Here is a 13,096-nt window from a genome sequence, read left to right on the forward strand (position 1 = left end):
TCAGCTGGATTCGGGGGTCGAGGTTCTGCCTCTGTGTGCGACAGCAGGGCCCGTCAGCTCGAGTGGAGTGGAGGAGACAGTGCAGATGGACTGGGAGTACTGAGGCTCCTCCTCACAGTGTTCTTCACTCAGAGCCAGTTTACTGAGGTGGACGCCTTCCAGCTCTGCATAGTGCGGACCAGAGAAGAGCCTCAGCACCGCACTGACCCGGGGAACCTGCAGGACAGTATCCTTGAAGGTAATGATCCCCACCAGGCCCACCAGCAGGTAACCTGTGGAGAGAGGGAATTTCAAAATGTATGTCCAGCATGTCAACATGCATATTTAGGGTTATAATAAAACAATATTTTATTAGTCGTTATTATGATATTGTTGGACCATCGAACACAAAAGTCATGGGGGAATTTAGGCTCCAGGATTAAGTCTAAATTTGGACTTGAAAGTGCCTCTCACAGGGTTCATACACATTTTGAACAATGGATTTCCATGACTTTTCCATGGCTTTAAACCAAATTTCCATGACCAAACATTTTGTGAAATCTCGGTGTAAACATGAAAAAGTGAGAAAATGTAGTATTTAAACTAACAATGAGAATTACAAAGCATACAGTATACCTTTAATGACACAAATGAATGAGACAATAGTTTGATTAAAAGATTAAACATTTATATAAATGCCTGTATGTATGCCTGCTTATATTTTGAGCGTCTTTCTTTAAAATGCATATTAATCATTTCAAACTCAGCATAAATGAACAACATGAATATAACAAATTTCCATGACTTTTCCAAAACTTTTGGGATTTTATTTTTTTCAAGGACTTTTCCAGGCCTGGAAATAACCATTTTAAAATTCCATGACTTTTCCAGGTTTTCCATGACTGTAAGAACCCTGCTGTCATGTAATTATTCCATGAATGGTGACACCGTTTCCTTTGTTACAATCTTTCCTACAATGATGTCATCCCCAATGACTAGCATCAAAGGATTTTAGTTCTGATCTTTTTTTAAAGCTGCATCAATGTTTTTTTGGCCACTTGGGGACAAAACTCAGACATAGAGGTGTTTGTGTCCACCTGATGCATGTACTGTATATTCACTCTCCCTGTAGCTCTGGTTTTGGTCTCCACCCCCTCTCTTTCTCTGAAACCAGCTGCTGCTGTGTGATTAGCTGTGGACAGACACAGGGCTGCACACTCACACAGACACATACTCGCACTTGACCTCACACTTGAGATAAAAAAACAAACAAATATAATGTGATTGCATTCATAAAAGGACATCTGCACTTACAGGTGGTGAGGAGCTGGAGCGTCTCCTTCGCCGCCGGGCCCCAGTTTCTCCCCAGAGAGTCTCCTCCCTGGCCGACGGTGCTCAGGACCACAAAACAGAAGAACAGAGCATCCAGGAAGCTCCAGTCGGGCTCCAGGGCACACACCAGGAGGGCGGGGAGGAGGAACAGGAAGAAGAGGACGAGCACGGAGAGGCAGGTGGCGTGGACAAAGGCAGCCTGAGTGTAGGGCAAACCCCAGTAAGTGTGCAGGTGGAGGACGGGAGCGTGGGTGACCGCGGGGAGGAGGTGGTTGGAGAGCAGGGTGAGGAGGAACAGGGTGAGGGGGATCCCCAGGGCGCTGTAGAAGATACAGAAGAGCTTGGCTTCATCGGACTTGGGGGTGTAAGAGTCTGAACCTGAGGAGGAAGAGAGTGGAAGAGGTCTACAGGAAAGGTCGGCACAAATACAGACCACAAGAGAACAGGGAGTGATGAAAAAGGATGAAATCAATAGAAAAACATTCATGAGTTGTAGCCCGGTTTGAAATCTCTACAGATGTCCTGAGAGCATCTTACCCATGGTGGTCAGGGTGACGATGACAAAGTAGAGCGACGACGTGAAGTCGTAGCGTCTCTCGTCACCGTCGGCCTTCAGGACCGCCACGTCGCTCTGGTGAGCAGCGAGCGCTTTGCCCAGCAGAGAGCTCAGCCCGCGCTCCCGGATGCAGGGGTTCTCCCGCAGGAAGGAGCGCCGCAGCTCCTCCACCTCGGCCCTCAGCACCGTCTCCACGGGCTTCTCCACGCCTGTGAACACCAGAGCTCCCAGCAGAATGAAGAGCAGGTAGGCCAGAACCAGGCCAGCAAACGCGTTGACCCGGCAGAAACGTCCCAGCGAAGACACAAGCCGGGCCATCATTGTGTTTCTCTCCAGACTGCAACCAGACACTGGAAGCTAGTTGGGCTTTAAATATTTAGAAGGTAGCGCGGGTCACCATGGATGGATGGATTACTGAACGGGTCTACTGGGCAAAAGGCCAAGGGGCCAAAAGAGTCAGGAGCCCCTCTGCCCGTCACAAAGTGTCCCTCAAAGAGAATAGACTCAAAGCGACCCCAAAAAAAACAAACAAATCCACTACAAAAGAGATGCAAAACAACTGCAAAGAGACAGAAAGACTATGAGACAGGGCAAGACGACCAGACACACAAAATCCCTAGTGACACCGAAGCGACTACAAAGAGACTCGAAACGACTACCTAGAGACTCAAAAACACTACAAAGACACTTCAAATGACTAGACACAAAATGATAACAAAGAGAGGCAAAACAAACCAACAAAAAAGCAACTAGAAAGAGACACAAAGCAGCAAAAAAAAAGAGTCCTGCTTCTATAGAATAGAATAGAATACTTTAATGTCATTGTCAAAAACAACGAAAAACAGTTTAGCAGCTCTTACAGTAAAGACAAACATTAAAAACAACCATAGAAACATTCACGACACAAGTAGACAGATAAATAAGTGGATCATCATAAAGTGCACGTGCCATTGAATATTGTTCAGTAGTCAGTGCTAGTGTCCTCAGGTTTTTGGGGGAGGAGGGGTTCTATACATTTGACAGCCTGTGGATAAAAGCTGTTTTTTAGTCTGTTTGTGCGTGTTTTAATTGTCCTGTATCTCCTTCCAGATGGAAAGCGAGCAAACAGTGCATGTCCAGGGTGGGTGGGGTCTTTGGAGATACAGCTGGCTTTTTTACAGAGCCGGCCAGCGTATAGGTCACTGAGGGGGGGTAATGTGGTCCCAATCACTCTTTCTGCCATCCTTACCACCCGCTGCAGATCCCTCCTGTCCTCCACTGTGCAGCTAGCAAACCACACAGTGCAGGTCAGGAGGCTCTCAATGGTCGCCCGGTAGAAGTTTATCAGCAGGTGTTGAGGAAGGTGAGCCTGCTTCAGCTTCCTGAGGAAGTAGAGCCTCTGCTGGGCCTTCCGCACCTGATGGGAGATGTTTTTGGACCAGGTGAGGTCTGATGAAATGTGGACTCCGAGGTATGTGAAGCAGTCCACCCTCTCCACCTCCTCTCCACGTACACAGAGGGCAGCGTGCTCCACCCGCCTAGCTCTCCTGAAGTCTATTATCATTTATTTTGTTTTTGTTGTGTTTAACTCCAGGTTGTTATATGAACACCATTGTGTCAGATGTTGGATCTCCTCTCTGTAGGCTGTCTCGTTGTTGTTGGTGATCAGTCCTACTACAGCAGTGTCGTCTGCAAATTTGACCATGGTGTTAGTGGGGTGAATAGCTGTGCAGTCATATGTGAAGAGGGAATCGAGAAAAGGACTGAGGACGCACCCCTGTGGTGTTCCAGTGCTCAGGGTCAGAGTGGTTGAGGTGTGGTCCCCCATCCGGACACACTGGGGTCTGTTCCTGAAGAAGTCCAGCACCCATTTGCTCAGTGAACTGCCCAAGCCCCGTTGCTGTATTTGTATCAGACTTTTCAAGTTTATAATCAATCAGTAGTTATTGTCAAACAATATCTTCCCAATCTCTATATGATGTTTTTGTCAACCTTAATTATTTTGTGATGGATTCTATGTAGGGGAGGTAGTGGGACTCATTGTCTCATTGCCTCGCCCATGCAGTCACAGGTCCAATCAAAAGGGAGCGATCAGTTCAAAACGTTTGTGAATACAGACCAGCAAAAGGAGAAGAGAGGTTTCAAAACTCAAAAAAAGGTTTTATTCAGTGAAAAACAACAGCTATGTCCAAGACGTGGCCTAAATACTGTCCACTGCTGCTCAGCAGGTATTCAGTCGCAGTGCTTCAGAAAAACTTCTCCCTCCTCCTGGTCTCTCTCCCGTGTGGGATCCAGTTCCTGACTCAGGTCCAAGCTCCGGCTTCAGCAGAAGGGCGAGACTGCATTCACTGAAAATAGTACAAGCCCTTAACCTCCTCGTACTCTGATGAGCATGTGCTCAATTGATTAGTTGACTAATTAGTTAACTGATAAACTAAAATAATCAACAAACGTTTTTCTGATAGACGTATTTTTTGAATCGTGTCCCAAAAATATTCAATGAGGATTTTCTGCTTTCCAGCAGACAAGACGAAATGCTTGAGTATTGTACTGCGTTTCAATTGTTGTGATCGACACCCTTTATATTAATAATTAATATTAATTGTTATGTCACTATAGCAGTGTGTGTACCCTCTCCCCCCCTCCCCTTTGGTTGACTTAGTGAATTATGGTCCAAATGCAGTTTTCCCATCTTAAAAACAGAATCTATGCAATTTCCAACTATGAAAATATCACAAAAGACTGATTACTGGCAGCTTAAGTAATAGGACTATGTAGTTAGTTATACAAATATGAGTATGGGCGTGTAGAAGTGTGCAGCAGCCAACCTGCTGTAGCAGTTCATTTCTGAGAGCGCCTTCTCTAGAGAGGCAGATGAAGGGAGTAATGGGAACACGCCCAGCGGCGCACAGGTTTGCCCACCCTGCCAATCACAGGCAGCTTGTGGGCGTAGGCGCGTGGCGGGATGGCAGGAATGGGCGGAGTCGGGGCGAACGTGGTCTGGAAGGGCCGACGCCCTTGGCAATTGCGACCCATTTGCCGCCCGCCGATAAGGAAGGTGAACACAGGAAGTCCGGTCTGAGGGGAGGTGAAGCGGGCTTTGGGGAATACGTCGCGAGACGGTGCGGCTGACCGCTGGCCCGGACGTGAAGATGAAGATCTGGAGCGCTGCAAGGAGGAGGAGGAGGAGGAAGAGGCGCGAGCCAGGGGCCTGAAGAGAAAAGAAAAGTCCGGAACATTCAGTACTGCAAACCCCCAACCCAACTTTAGTCTTTAAAAAGGGGTTTGTGTTACCTTCCCGGTCCGGTAGCTGCCAGGCTTGGAGGGGGCGGGTCCGTGCGAGGACTCCCATCTTGCCTGGGGCTGATGTTGAGGTTGGCGGTCAGCTGAGGCATCTTCCGGGCGGTGTCGGGGTTGGAGGCGGGGCCACAGGGTTCCTTCCTGGTACCACCTCCCTGCGACGCAGCGCAGGGAGGGTAGCTGCCGAACCCCGGCCCTGTGCTAAACCGGACCGCTAGGCTGTCCCCGAAGAAGGAGTAGAGCTCACAGTACATGGCGGGGAGAGGGACCGGGGTCCACTCCTCCCAGGGACAGCCGGCCCCGCCTGCCTGAAGGTGGCTGGCGATGCCCAGGGAGGCCTCCGATAGGGGCTCTGGGGGCGGACTGAGGCCGGGGGAGCTCACCCTGTAACCCACAGCACCCGCAGCAGAGCCTGCGTCTGCTGGCTCAGACTGAGACAGGGCCTTCATCTTCAGCAGACGCTCCACTGCCACCTGCAGAACAGACAGGAGAATTCACTCAACAGACCATCATGTACAGCAGCGTAATGCGCTAACAGTCTCTGTCAGCTCTCAGAATATTGTGCTCTTGACCGTGAAAATAGCGAGTATTGACTGTGGAGACATTGTTTTGTGATCTTTTTTCTAAAAGCTGCACTATTCAAACATGTTTATATTAACAGTGGATTAAATGACTTTGCCACAGGAGTTTTCCACTTGCTGAACAGTGGTGGGTACCAACAATAGTTATGTTCGTAGTTTGTGTTCTTCAGGTACATTTTTGGGAGAGTGGCTTTAGAGGGAGGGGCTGTCGCTTTGCTGACTAGACTGTTTTCACTGGAAAAGAGTCTGCGACACTTTTAGGTTGGATTTTTTTGTTTTTCTTTGAATGAAAATTAAGACCGGCAGGAGTTTAAACTAGTGCATATAGATGATAAAGAAGCGGGACAGGGGTCGACTCAAAGAGATGGGGAGTGACAGTTTTGTTTTAATGAAATGATGCAGGAGATAAATAGTTGATTGCTGCAAACCAATCAGTCAAGATAAAAAGGGGACTGCGGTACGGACCAGGATGGCTCCGTAGACCTTGTGTCCGTCTGCTTTGACCTGCGCGTTGGACACGGAGTAGTCGTCCAACACGGCCTGCAGGTTGGCCCAGTAGGCAGGGAGGTGAGGAAACAGCACCCGCTCTACAGCCTGCCAACACACACACACACACACACACACACACACACACACACACACACACACACACACACGATTGTCAGACAGCTTATTGAGGAGATAACAGTAGATGAGAGCTCAGATTCACAGAAGCAGTGAACCCACCTTCCAGCCCAGAGCGTGGAGCCCCACCACGGCTCCATAGTGGGAGCAGAGGGGTCTCACCGGGTCGGACAGGACCTTCTGGAGCGACAGCAGGATCTGGTGGTAGAGGCCACTCACCAAATCCCCGTGAGTCCTGGAGAGAAAAGGCACCCAACAATAACGAAACGTATGCTGAGACACGACTCACATGAAAGTGAATGTTGCCGCTGGACGTGTAAACGGACACACTTTGCGATAAGTTTGCCGCAATGCAAAGTTAGAGACATGTATTATTAGTAAACAAACAATATGCAACGACCTGCAGAGTTTTAGCTCCGCCTTCTGGCTTTAGCTCAGCTCGCTAGGAACCTCGACCGAGTTAGCAATAAAGTAGCAGGTCATTTCACATTTCACAGGTAACAACAGGGATTCTTTGTCATCATTTGGCCTGAAAATTGTCAGATTTAAAGATGTATTGTAAAATATGAGTGATCTGCTCTTTGAATTCAAAGAGTTTCATCGTGAGTATAATAAACCCTGCAGACACTCGTATGGCTCGTCGCTCACCAGAAGATGTGGCTGAGGAGCAGGGCCGCGTAGTCCCGGAGGGTCCAGTGGTCGTTGAGCGGGTTGATGGAGGCGGCCAGCGGCTCCAGGATGCAGTACATGACACTGGAGACCAGGCTGCGCACGTACGAGCCCAGGTACAAGTAGGGGTTCTGGACCAGGCTCTTCACCATGTGGAGGAGCCTGTTGAGCTGCTCCAGATCGTGGCTGACTGACTTCACCTGCACAGACACGGCCACACAATCAACATTTCTCAGAGAGCCGTTTGTTTACTTTGTATTCATCTAGGTCATAAAAATATGCTACATCTTACAGTTACTGTTAATTTTGGATTTGTGTGAAAGTTAAACATCCACAAGACGTGATCGTGGGACAAACCTACCCCGCTTATGACATAAACAAAGTACGGCAGGAGGGCAGCGATCTTGGAGTTGGACTGGAGGTCCAGCAGAGCCACCTAGAACAAGCAGAAGAAGGTGTCAGAACGGACCTACTCATCAGCCCGACCGGACCAACCGTCTTCCCGGGTTCCGCAGCAGCTTTACCTTCATGAGGTGGGGGTCCTCCCCCAGGATGGCCCGGGTGATCTGCTGGTAGTACTTCAGCAGGTCGTCCGATAGAGTCTGCACCGCTGTGGGAACTGGGACAGTGCAACAGTGAGGGATGAACACTGCACCCCTCCATAAACGCACACACTCGGTCGCATGCAGGAAATTTGACCTTTGCTTTAGACACAATGAGAATGAATAAGAAGCTCAACGCCGTTTCAGTCACTCAGCTGTGGCGCTTGTGGCTTATCAATACGCTACAAAGCACTCGTCATCAAAAAGTTGAATAAAAAAAAAAAAGTTCTGCTTCACTACAGTGTGCTGCAATTCGTGTGAGCGTGCACCATGCAATTCCATTCACAAGTAAAGGATTGCTTTCTCTTTCCATTCATTTCCTTGATCTTGAACAGAGGAGCAACCCTGCGTGTCGACCATCATGTGTCCGAGTCTCACCTGTCCCCTGGGGCTCCAGGTTGCCTTTCCCATCCAGGTAGGACACGTTTACTGACAGGAGAAGAAGTCAGTGAACAACGATTAGTAAAAGGTACCGATAAAAAAAAGAACTGTCAGCATCAAGGTTAGTTCTGTGAACGGTTGCTGGTGCTGCGGTGGCTCATACCTCGCACCATGGTCTCAGCACAGGCCTTGGGGATGTTGGTGGCCAGAGCCAACTCCACCAGGTTGATGTCCCGGTCCTCGATGAAGAAAAGCTCTCCTTCCTTCACCGGGCGGAACGGGAGAGCATCCTGGGCCCCGTATCCACATACGGCCTGAAGAACACACAGAGATGAAGCAGCTGGAGGTGCGCGCACACACACACACACACACACACACACACACACACACACACACACAGTTGATCACCTCACCTCCACATTGCTCCAGCGCAGAGCTCTGTTGAAGTCCTCCACTGTCAGCTTCCTCCTCTTTGCATGTCTCATGAACTGAGAGCTGCTCTGTGTGGGTCCACACAACACAGTTGTGTGAGATGTTAGAGTCACGTGATAGAGGTGTGTGTGTCCTATTGTAAATGCTGATAAAACTCATACAGACAGCCTGACCCGACCACATGGAATGACTGCTTCATACTCAAAAGACAGAGTTGGGGGTTCCCACTGACCTGCGTGGCCTCCCTGAGCCGGTAGCACACGTCCTCAGCCAGCAGAGCCGCCACATCGTCGCCCAGCTCCGCGCCTGCACTCTCGGCCATGAGTTTGACGGACTCCCGGGAAACCTCGGCGAAGCGGCGCTCCTCCCGGTCCGCCATGCTGCCAGAGCAACGAGCACCGTGCGTGAACACCTCGGCCTCACGCGTCTTCTTGCAGGTCTTGACTGTTGCTGTATCCGGTACACAACAGTGACAATTAGACAACATTTTAATTTATAATATAATAACTTTATTTGTATAGCACCTTTTTAAAAACAAAGTTTAAAGTGCTCTACAGAGAAGCAAAGCATAGTCATACATAAGTTAAATACCGGTAAAAAATTTAAAAAAAGGACCGTACCATGAAGGCAATGAATACAACAAAACCAAACAAATAACCAAAAAGAGCAAATGGAATAGAAAACAAACAAACAAATAAATAAAATATACAAACAAAACAGGGGAACAAAAGAACTGAAAAATATATCATAGAAGATTTAAAAGAAGTTATTGATTCTGCAAGCCTTGTCTCCTCCTAATTTACCACCTTTTCCAACAGGAAGTGTCCTCATGCTAACAACATGAAACCCGGGTTTCGTCTATCAGCTGGAACACACAACTAAAAAATTACTATTGTGAAGTTATTATTTACGTTATAGTGACGCAAAGACGACTAGCACTGTTCGGTGTATACAAGTATGTCACTGCATTATTTAATTTAACGCTAGATAGTAAAATAGTGTGAAGCAACCAAATAACGCGAGCAGCCCGAGTCATTACGTGACCGGTTGTAGCCGGCTGCCATCACATGAAGATGCTACTTCATGAGAGAAAATATCATGCAACCCGTCAAGTATTTGAAGTAGACTTTACCTTCTAGCTAGAACGACTTTACGAGTGTGTCGAGTATCAGAGCCAGAGGGAAAGTTTGCATCCGAGCCGCTCAACACTGGGCTCCCAATAACAAGTGTCAAGTTAGCAAGCATGGACAAATACTTCCGTTACTCCCTTCAAAATAAGGCGACATTGGAGAGCGCATTCCGTCCATTTCCAGAGTATGATTTTTTTCGGATTAAATTAAATATGAAATCGGGGAATATGAGAAGCATTAAAAGTGTATTAGTTTTCAAACCGTTAAACTTAATCCAAGTGAATTAATTCGACTATAAACGCACAACATCGGGTCTCATTTGAATGGGCTACATATTTATTTTCCATTTCCGCATACTAGTGACGCACCGAGCGGTAAAGGCCAGTGGTTGGTCGATTTGATTGACACTGCTAATATAGACTTAGTTCCGCCTTTTCTGGTGTCTACACAGACGGCTGACCCTCTTAAATTGGGGGATGTTTAGAGTCTGTGATCACCCAAAATGGTATCCTACTTTGATTACCCAAAGCATTGTACATTATGTCCTATGTCAAATAGTTTTGTATCATGACAACGTCTTTATGCCCTAGTTTGCGGTTCTGCAGCTGTATACAACTATGTGCATATGCAATATATAATTAAAGACCCTTTCTGCAATCTATATGCTTATAAAGTGGTGATTAAAATTAACCATATTTTCATATGCTTCTCACATTGTTACAGTCGACTGGTTATGTCTCTACGAGCTGGGCTTTGCACACTGGAGAAGTGTCAGGTTTAAACGGGAAACCTTTAGTCTAAAATATGTTATGCTGGAGCATCAAGACCTCCTGTCATTAAACCAAGGGGCCCCTTTATGTAGCATGAGATCAATGTCCTCGTACTCACTGAACACATTTTACGGGTTACACTTTCTAATGTGACCTGGATGCACAAGCAAACCGTGCAAGTTCCACCAATTAACACGAGGAAAACTGATGAAGGCTGCCATCACGGCAAGGTTAGAAATTAAAATTAGTTTATTCATGATTCTGAGGCCAGACATTTCATTGACTCAGTTCATTAAAGTATTTACAACAGTTAAAAAAAAAGTAATTACACTCATAGCAGTAACAGTGATTCCAGAGACCATGGACCTCCTACCCAAAACTATACCAGATGCATAATCTGCAATTTAACAGTTAAAGTCCTGCTGACAAGCTCTCAAGTCAAACTACCTAAATTAAAAAAATATATACAAGACATTCCTGAGGAATAGGGTAAAATAAAAATAAAAAGTCAAGTCAAAAATATATAAAACACACAGTAGATTTAATTGAGCGGTTGCGTGGTTCAGTGCTGATGCTGGTTTATAAATCAGACCACATCCGGTTAGAGCGCCCTGTTGTCCCAGATCTCCTGGCCCTTGCTACACTCCAGCTGCTGCAAGCGGATGGCCAGCGGCAGCAGCAGGTCGCTGAGGTGCTGACTGGAGAAGGTGAAGGCATTGTGGGCCACGGCCTCCTCAGGCGGCGTGGCGAGAGGAGAGGCTGATGGAGGAGAAAAGGAGGTGGATGAGAGTGGAGGGGAGGAGGTGAAGAGGGAGGTTGGGGAAGGCAAACCGGAGCTGCCGAGGTACGGAAAACCGGAGCACGGCTGAGCGTACAGGGACCCCCCTTGGATCTGGTCGGCGGGTCGGATCTTGCTGGGGAGGCCGTGCTGGAAGCGGCAGCGCGTGCCGTACAGACAGAAGCCGAAGGAGCTGAAGGTGCGGCAAAGAGCTCCACGGGGCTTCCACTCCTTGGTCTGCGGGAGGGGCAGCGGGCTGGAGACGGGCACGGGAGGCTCCTCGTCGGCGGCCGACTCCGCATCGCTGCCGACATCGCCGCCCTCCACGTGCAGGAAGTTGCAGCGGGTGCCAAAGGGACAGACCCCGAAGGTGCGGAAGGTGCGACAGGGGATGTTCCTGCGGCGGCGCAGGATGGGCCGCTGCTCGGCGCTGCTGTGGACGAAGAGGCAGCGGCTGCCATAGTAGCAGTAGCCAGTCGCATGGAAGCCGCGGCACAGCTCCGTCTTGTACTTTGGGTGGCGGAAGGGAACATGGAGCTCGTGGAGGCCGTGGGCGAACTGGCAGCGCTCGGCATACTTGCAGAATCCAGAGGCGGAGTAGCTGGTGCAGAGCTCTGTCTTGTACCGGGTGGAGCAGACCATGGGGATGAGGGTCGGGGAGGAGGACTCTACGAGGGGAAGCAAGGCCTCAGCCAGGGAAAGCCCTTCACCGCCAAAATCTCGGTCCGACTCCTCACACGACAGCAGGTTGTCCACCAGTGCCTCGTCTTGGTAGGAGGGCAGGAACATGTCGTCACTCCTGGTCTGAAAACAATAAGTTGGGTTTGAGTTCAGCGTAGTACAAAAAAGTCCTGCCTTTTCTCCTCACTGCTTTACTTTGGGCTAAGAAAAAGATGGCCACAATATTATGTCACAATTCTGAAGAAAAAAAATATAAATATATATATATATGACACAATGGAAGTAAAGTCAAGGCACTTCTTTCTGCCAACAATAAACATCCAACAATTCCAAAATAAGTTCTCACGAACTGTAGAGAACCAGACCGAGGGTCTGTTTGACAGCTCTGAGAGAACTCAGGTTCTCTTAATAGGCCTTTGACAACATGAAACAGATCAATAAGGTTTACTAGCTAAACTTTAACATTTATTTTTATTATAACACATTGAGCTTCAGCTTAACAGTATACAAAACAGCATTTCCAATATATCAACTTCCAGTCTTCTTTAATAGAGAATGAGGCTCCAGCTAATGATGAATAGTATTTATTAATCTATAAAATCCCTACAAATAACAAGTTCATAATACAAATTCCCAGAACCTCATTTGAAATGTTATCATTTCAAATATTCTAGCTGTTACCAATTACCTCAACACTATACAAACACATACAATACATCAGGTTTTGAGCAAAAATAAAGTAGCTTTTAAGGCCTCATATGTAAGACCAATGTAAAAAAGACTTACCTCAAACATGGCTGCAAACAGATGGATTTGCTTGTGAGCCGGTCTAAAGAACAGAAGAGTCGGTTGCTTGGTTGGTTGGTTGGTTGGTTGGTGGGTGGGTGGGTTGGTTGTTAGTTACTTAATTTGTAGAGTGGCATGGACCCTGACCCTCCTGCTCTGTTCTGGAGTCACAAGCAAAGGATAAACGCTCTCCGTTTGCCTTTTAAGCCAGTTTACACCTCCCGCCCTCTACTTGAAAATGAGCATCAGGTGTGCGCAGGAACGCTACGTCACGAGTGCGTCCCCAGCGACCAATCACGTCCACGCGCGGGGAACGCGCTTGAAGACGGACCTATCAAGTTCGCGGCTGTGACGATACCGCGCAGTACCTGCTAGCAAACACTGGTAGTGGCTAACGCTAATGTTAGCTTCGCTGTTTGTTTGCTGGGTGATATTTGTGTGTCAACTGAATGAGCTCGATTGGCCTGCAAAACATTTCATTGTATTCCAACAATCTATCATAACAAGATGGTGTAG

The 13,096-nt window shown here is 47.9% G+C and overlaps 3 protein-coding genes across 4 annotated transcripts; all 3 read right to left on the reverse strand.

Annotated features, from left to right (window-relative positions):
- Window positions 1–2,185, reverse strand: kcnk7 (potassium channel, subfamily K, member 7; the record flags this gene model as incomplete). The annotated part of the gene is made up of 3 exons (XM_079215660.1): window positions 1–272; window positions 1,294–1,689; window positions 1,849–2,185. 3 exons carry the CDS (start codon window positions 2,183–2,185, stop codon window positions 1–3), a joined length of 1,005 nt encoding a protein of 334 aa, XP_079071786.1.
- Window positions 2,186–4,039: 1,854 nt separating this feature from the next.
- On the reverse strand, window positions 4,040–8,814 carry taf6l (TAF6-like RNA polymerase II, p300/CBP-associated factor (PCAF)-associated factor; the record flags this gene model as incomplete). Of its 2 annotated transcripts, XM_079215571.1 has the most annotated exons (12): window positions 4,040–4,194; window positions 4,675–5,057; window positions 5,141–5,619; window positions 6,193–6,321; window positions 6,454–6,586; window positions 7,000–7,220; window positions 7,382–7,456; window positions 7,545–7,639; window positions 8,001–8,051; window positions 8,167–8,317; window positions 8,417–8,503; window positions 8,668–8,814. In XM_079215571.1, the coding sequence occupies 11 exons, from the start codon at window positions 8,812–8,814 to the stop codon at window positions 4,709–4,711; spliced, it is 1,917 nt and encodes a 638-aa protein (XP_079071697.1). In that variant the 3' UTR covers window positions 4,040–4,194; window positions 4,675–4,708. The 2 variants fall into 2 exon arrangements, with proteins under 2 accessions (XP_079071697.1, XP_079071696.1); XM_079215570.1 differs by lacking the exon at window positions 4,040–4,194 and having other exon boundaries at window positions 4,504–5,057.
- A 2,122-nt stretch (window positions 8,815–10,936) lies between these two features.
- On the reverse strand, window positions 10,937–12,589 carry cth1 (cysteine three histidine 1; the record flags this gene model as incomplete). The annotated part of the gene is made up of 2 exons (XM_079215661.1): window positions 10,937–11,917; window positions 12,581–12,589. The coding sequence occupies 2 exons, from the start codon at window positions 12,587–12,589 to the stop codon at window positions 10,937–10,939; spliced, it is 990 nt and encodes a 329-aa protein (XP_079071787.1).
- Between the last annotated feature and the right edge of the window lie 507 nt (window positions 12,590–13,096).

This window comes from Taurulus bubalis (assembly GCF_910589615.1).
Source record: "Taurulus bubalis genome assembly, chromosome: 3".
Lineage (NCBI taxonomy): Eukaryota > Metazoa > Chordata > Actinopteri > Perciformes > Cottidae > Taurulus > Taurulus bubalis.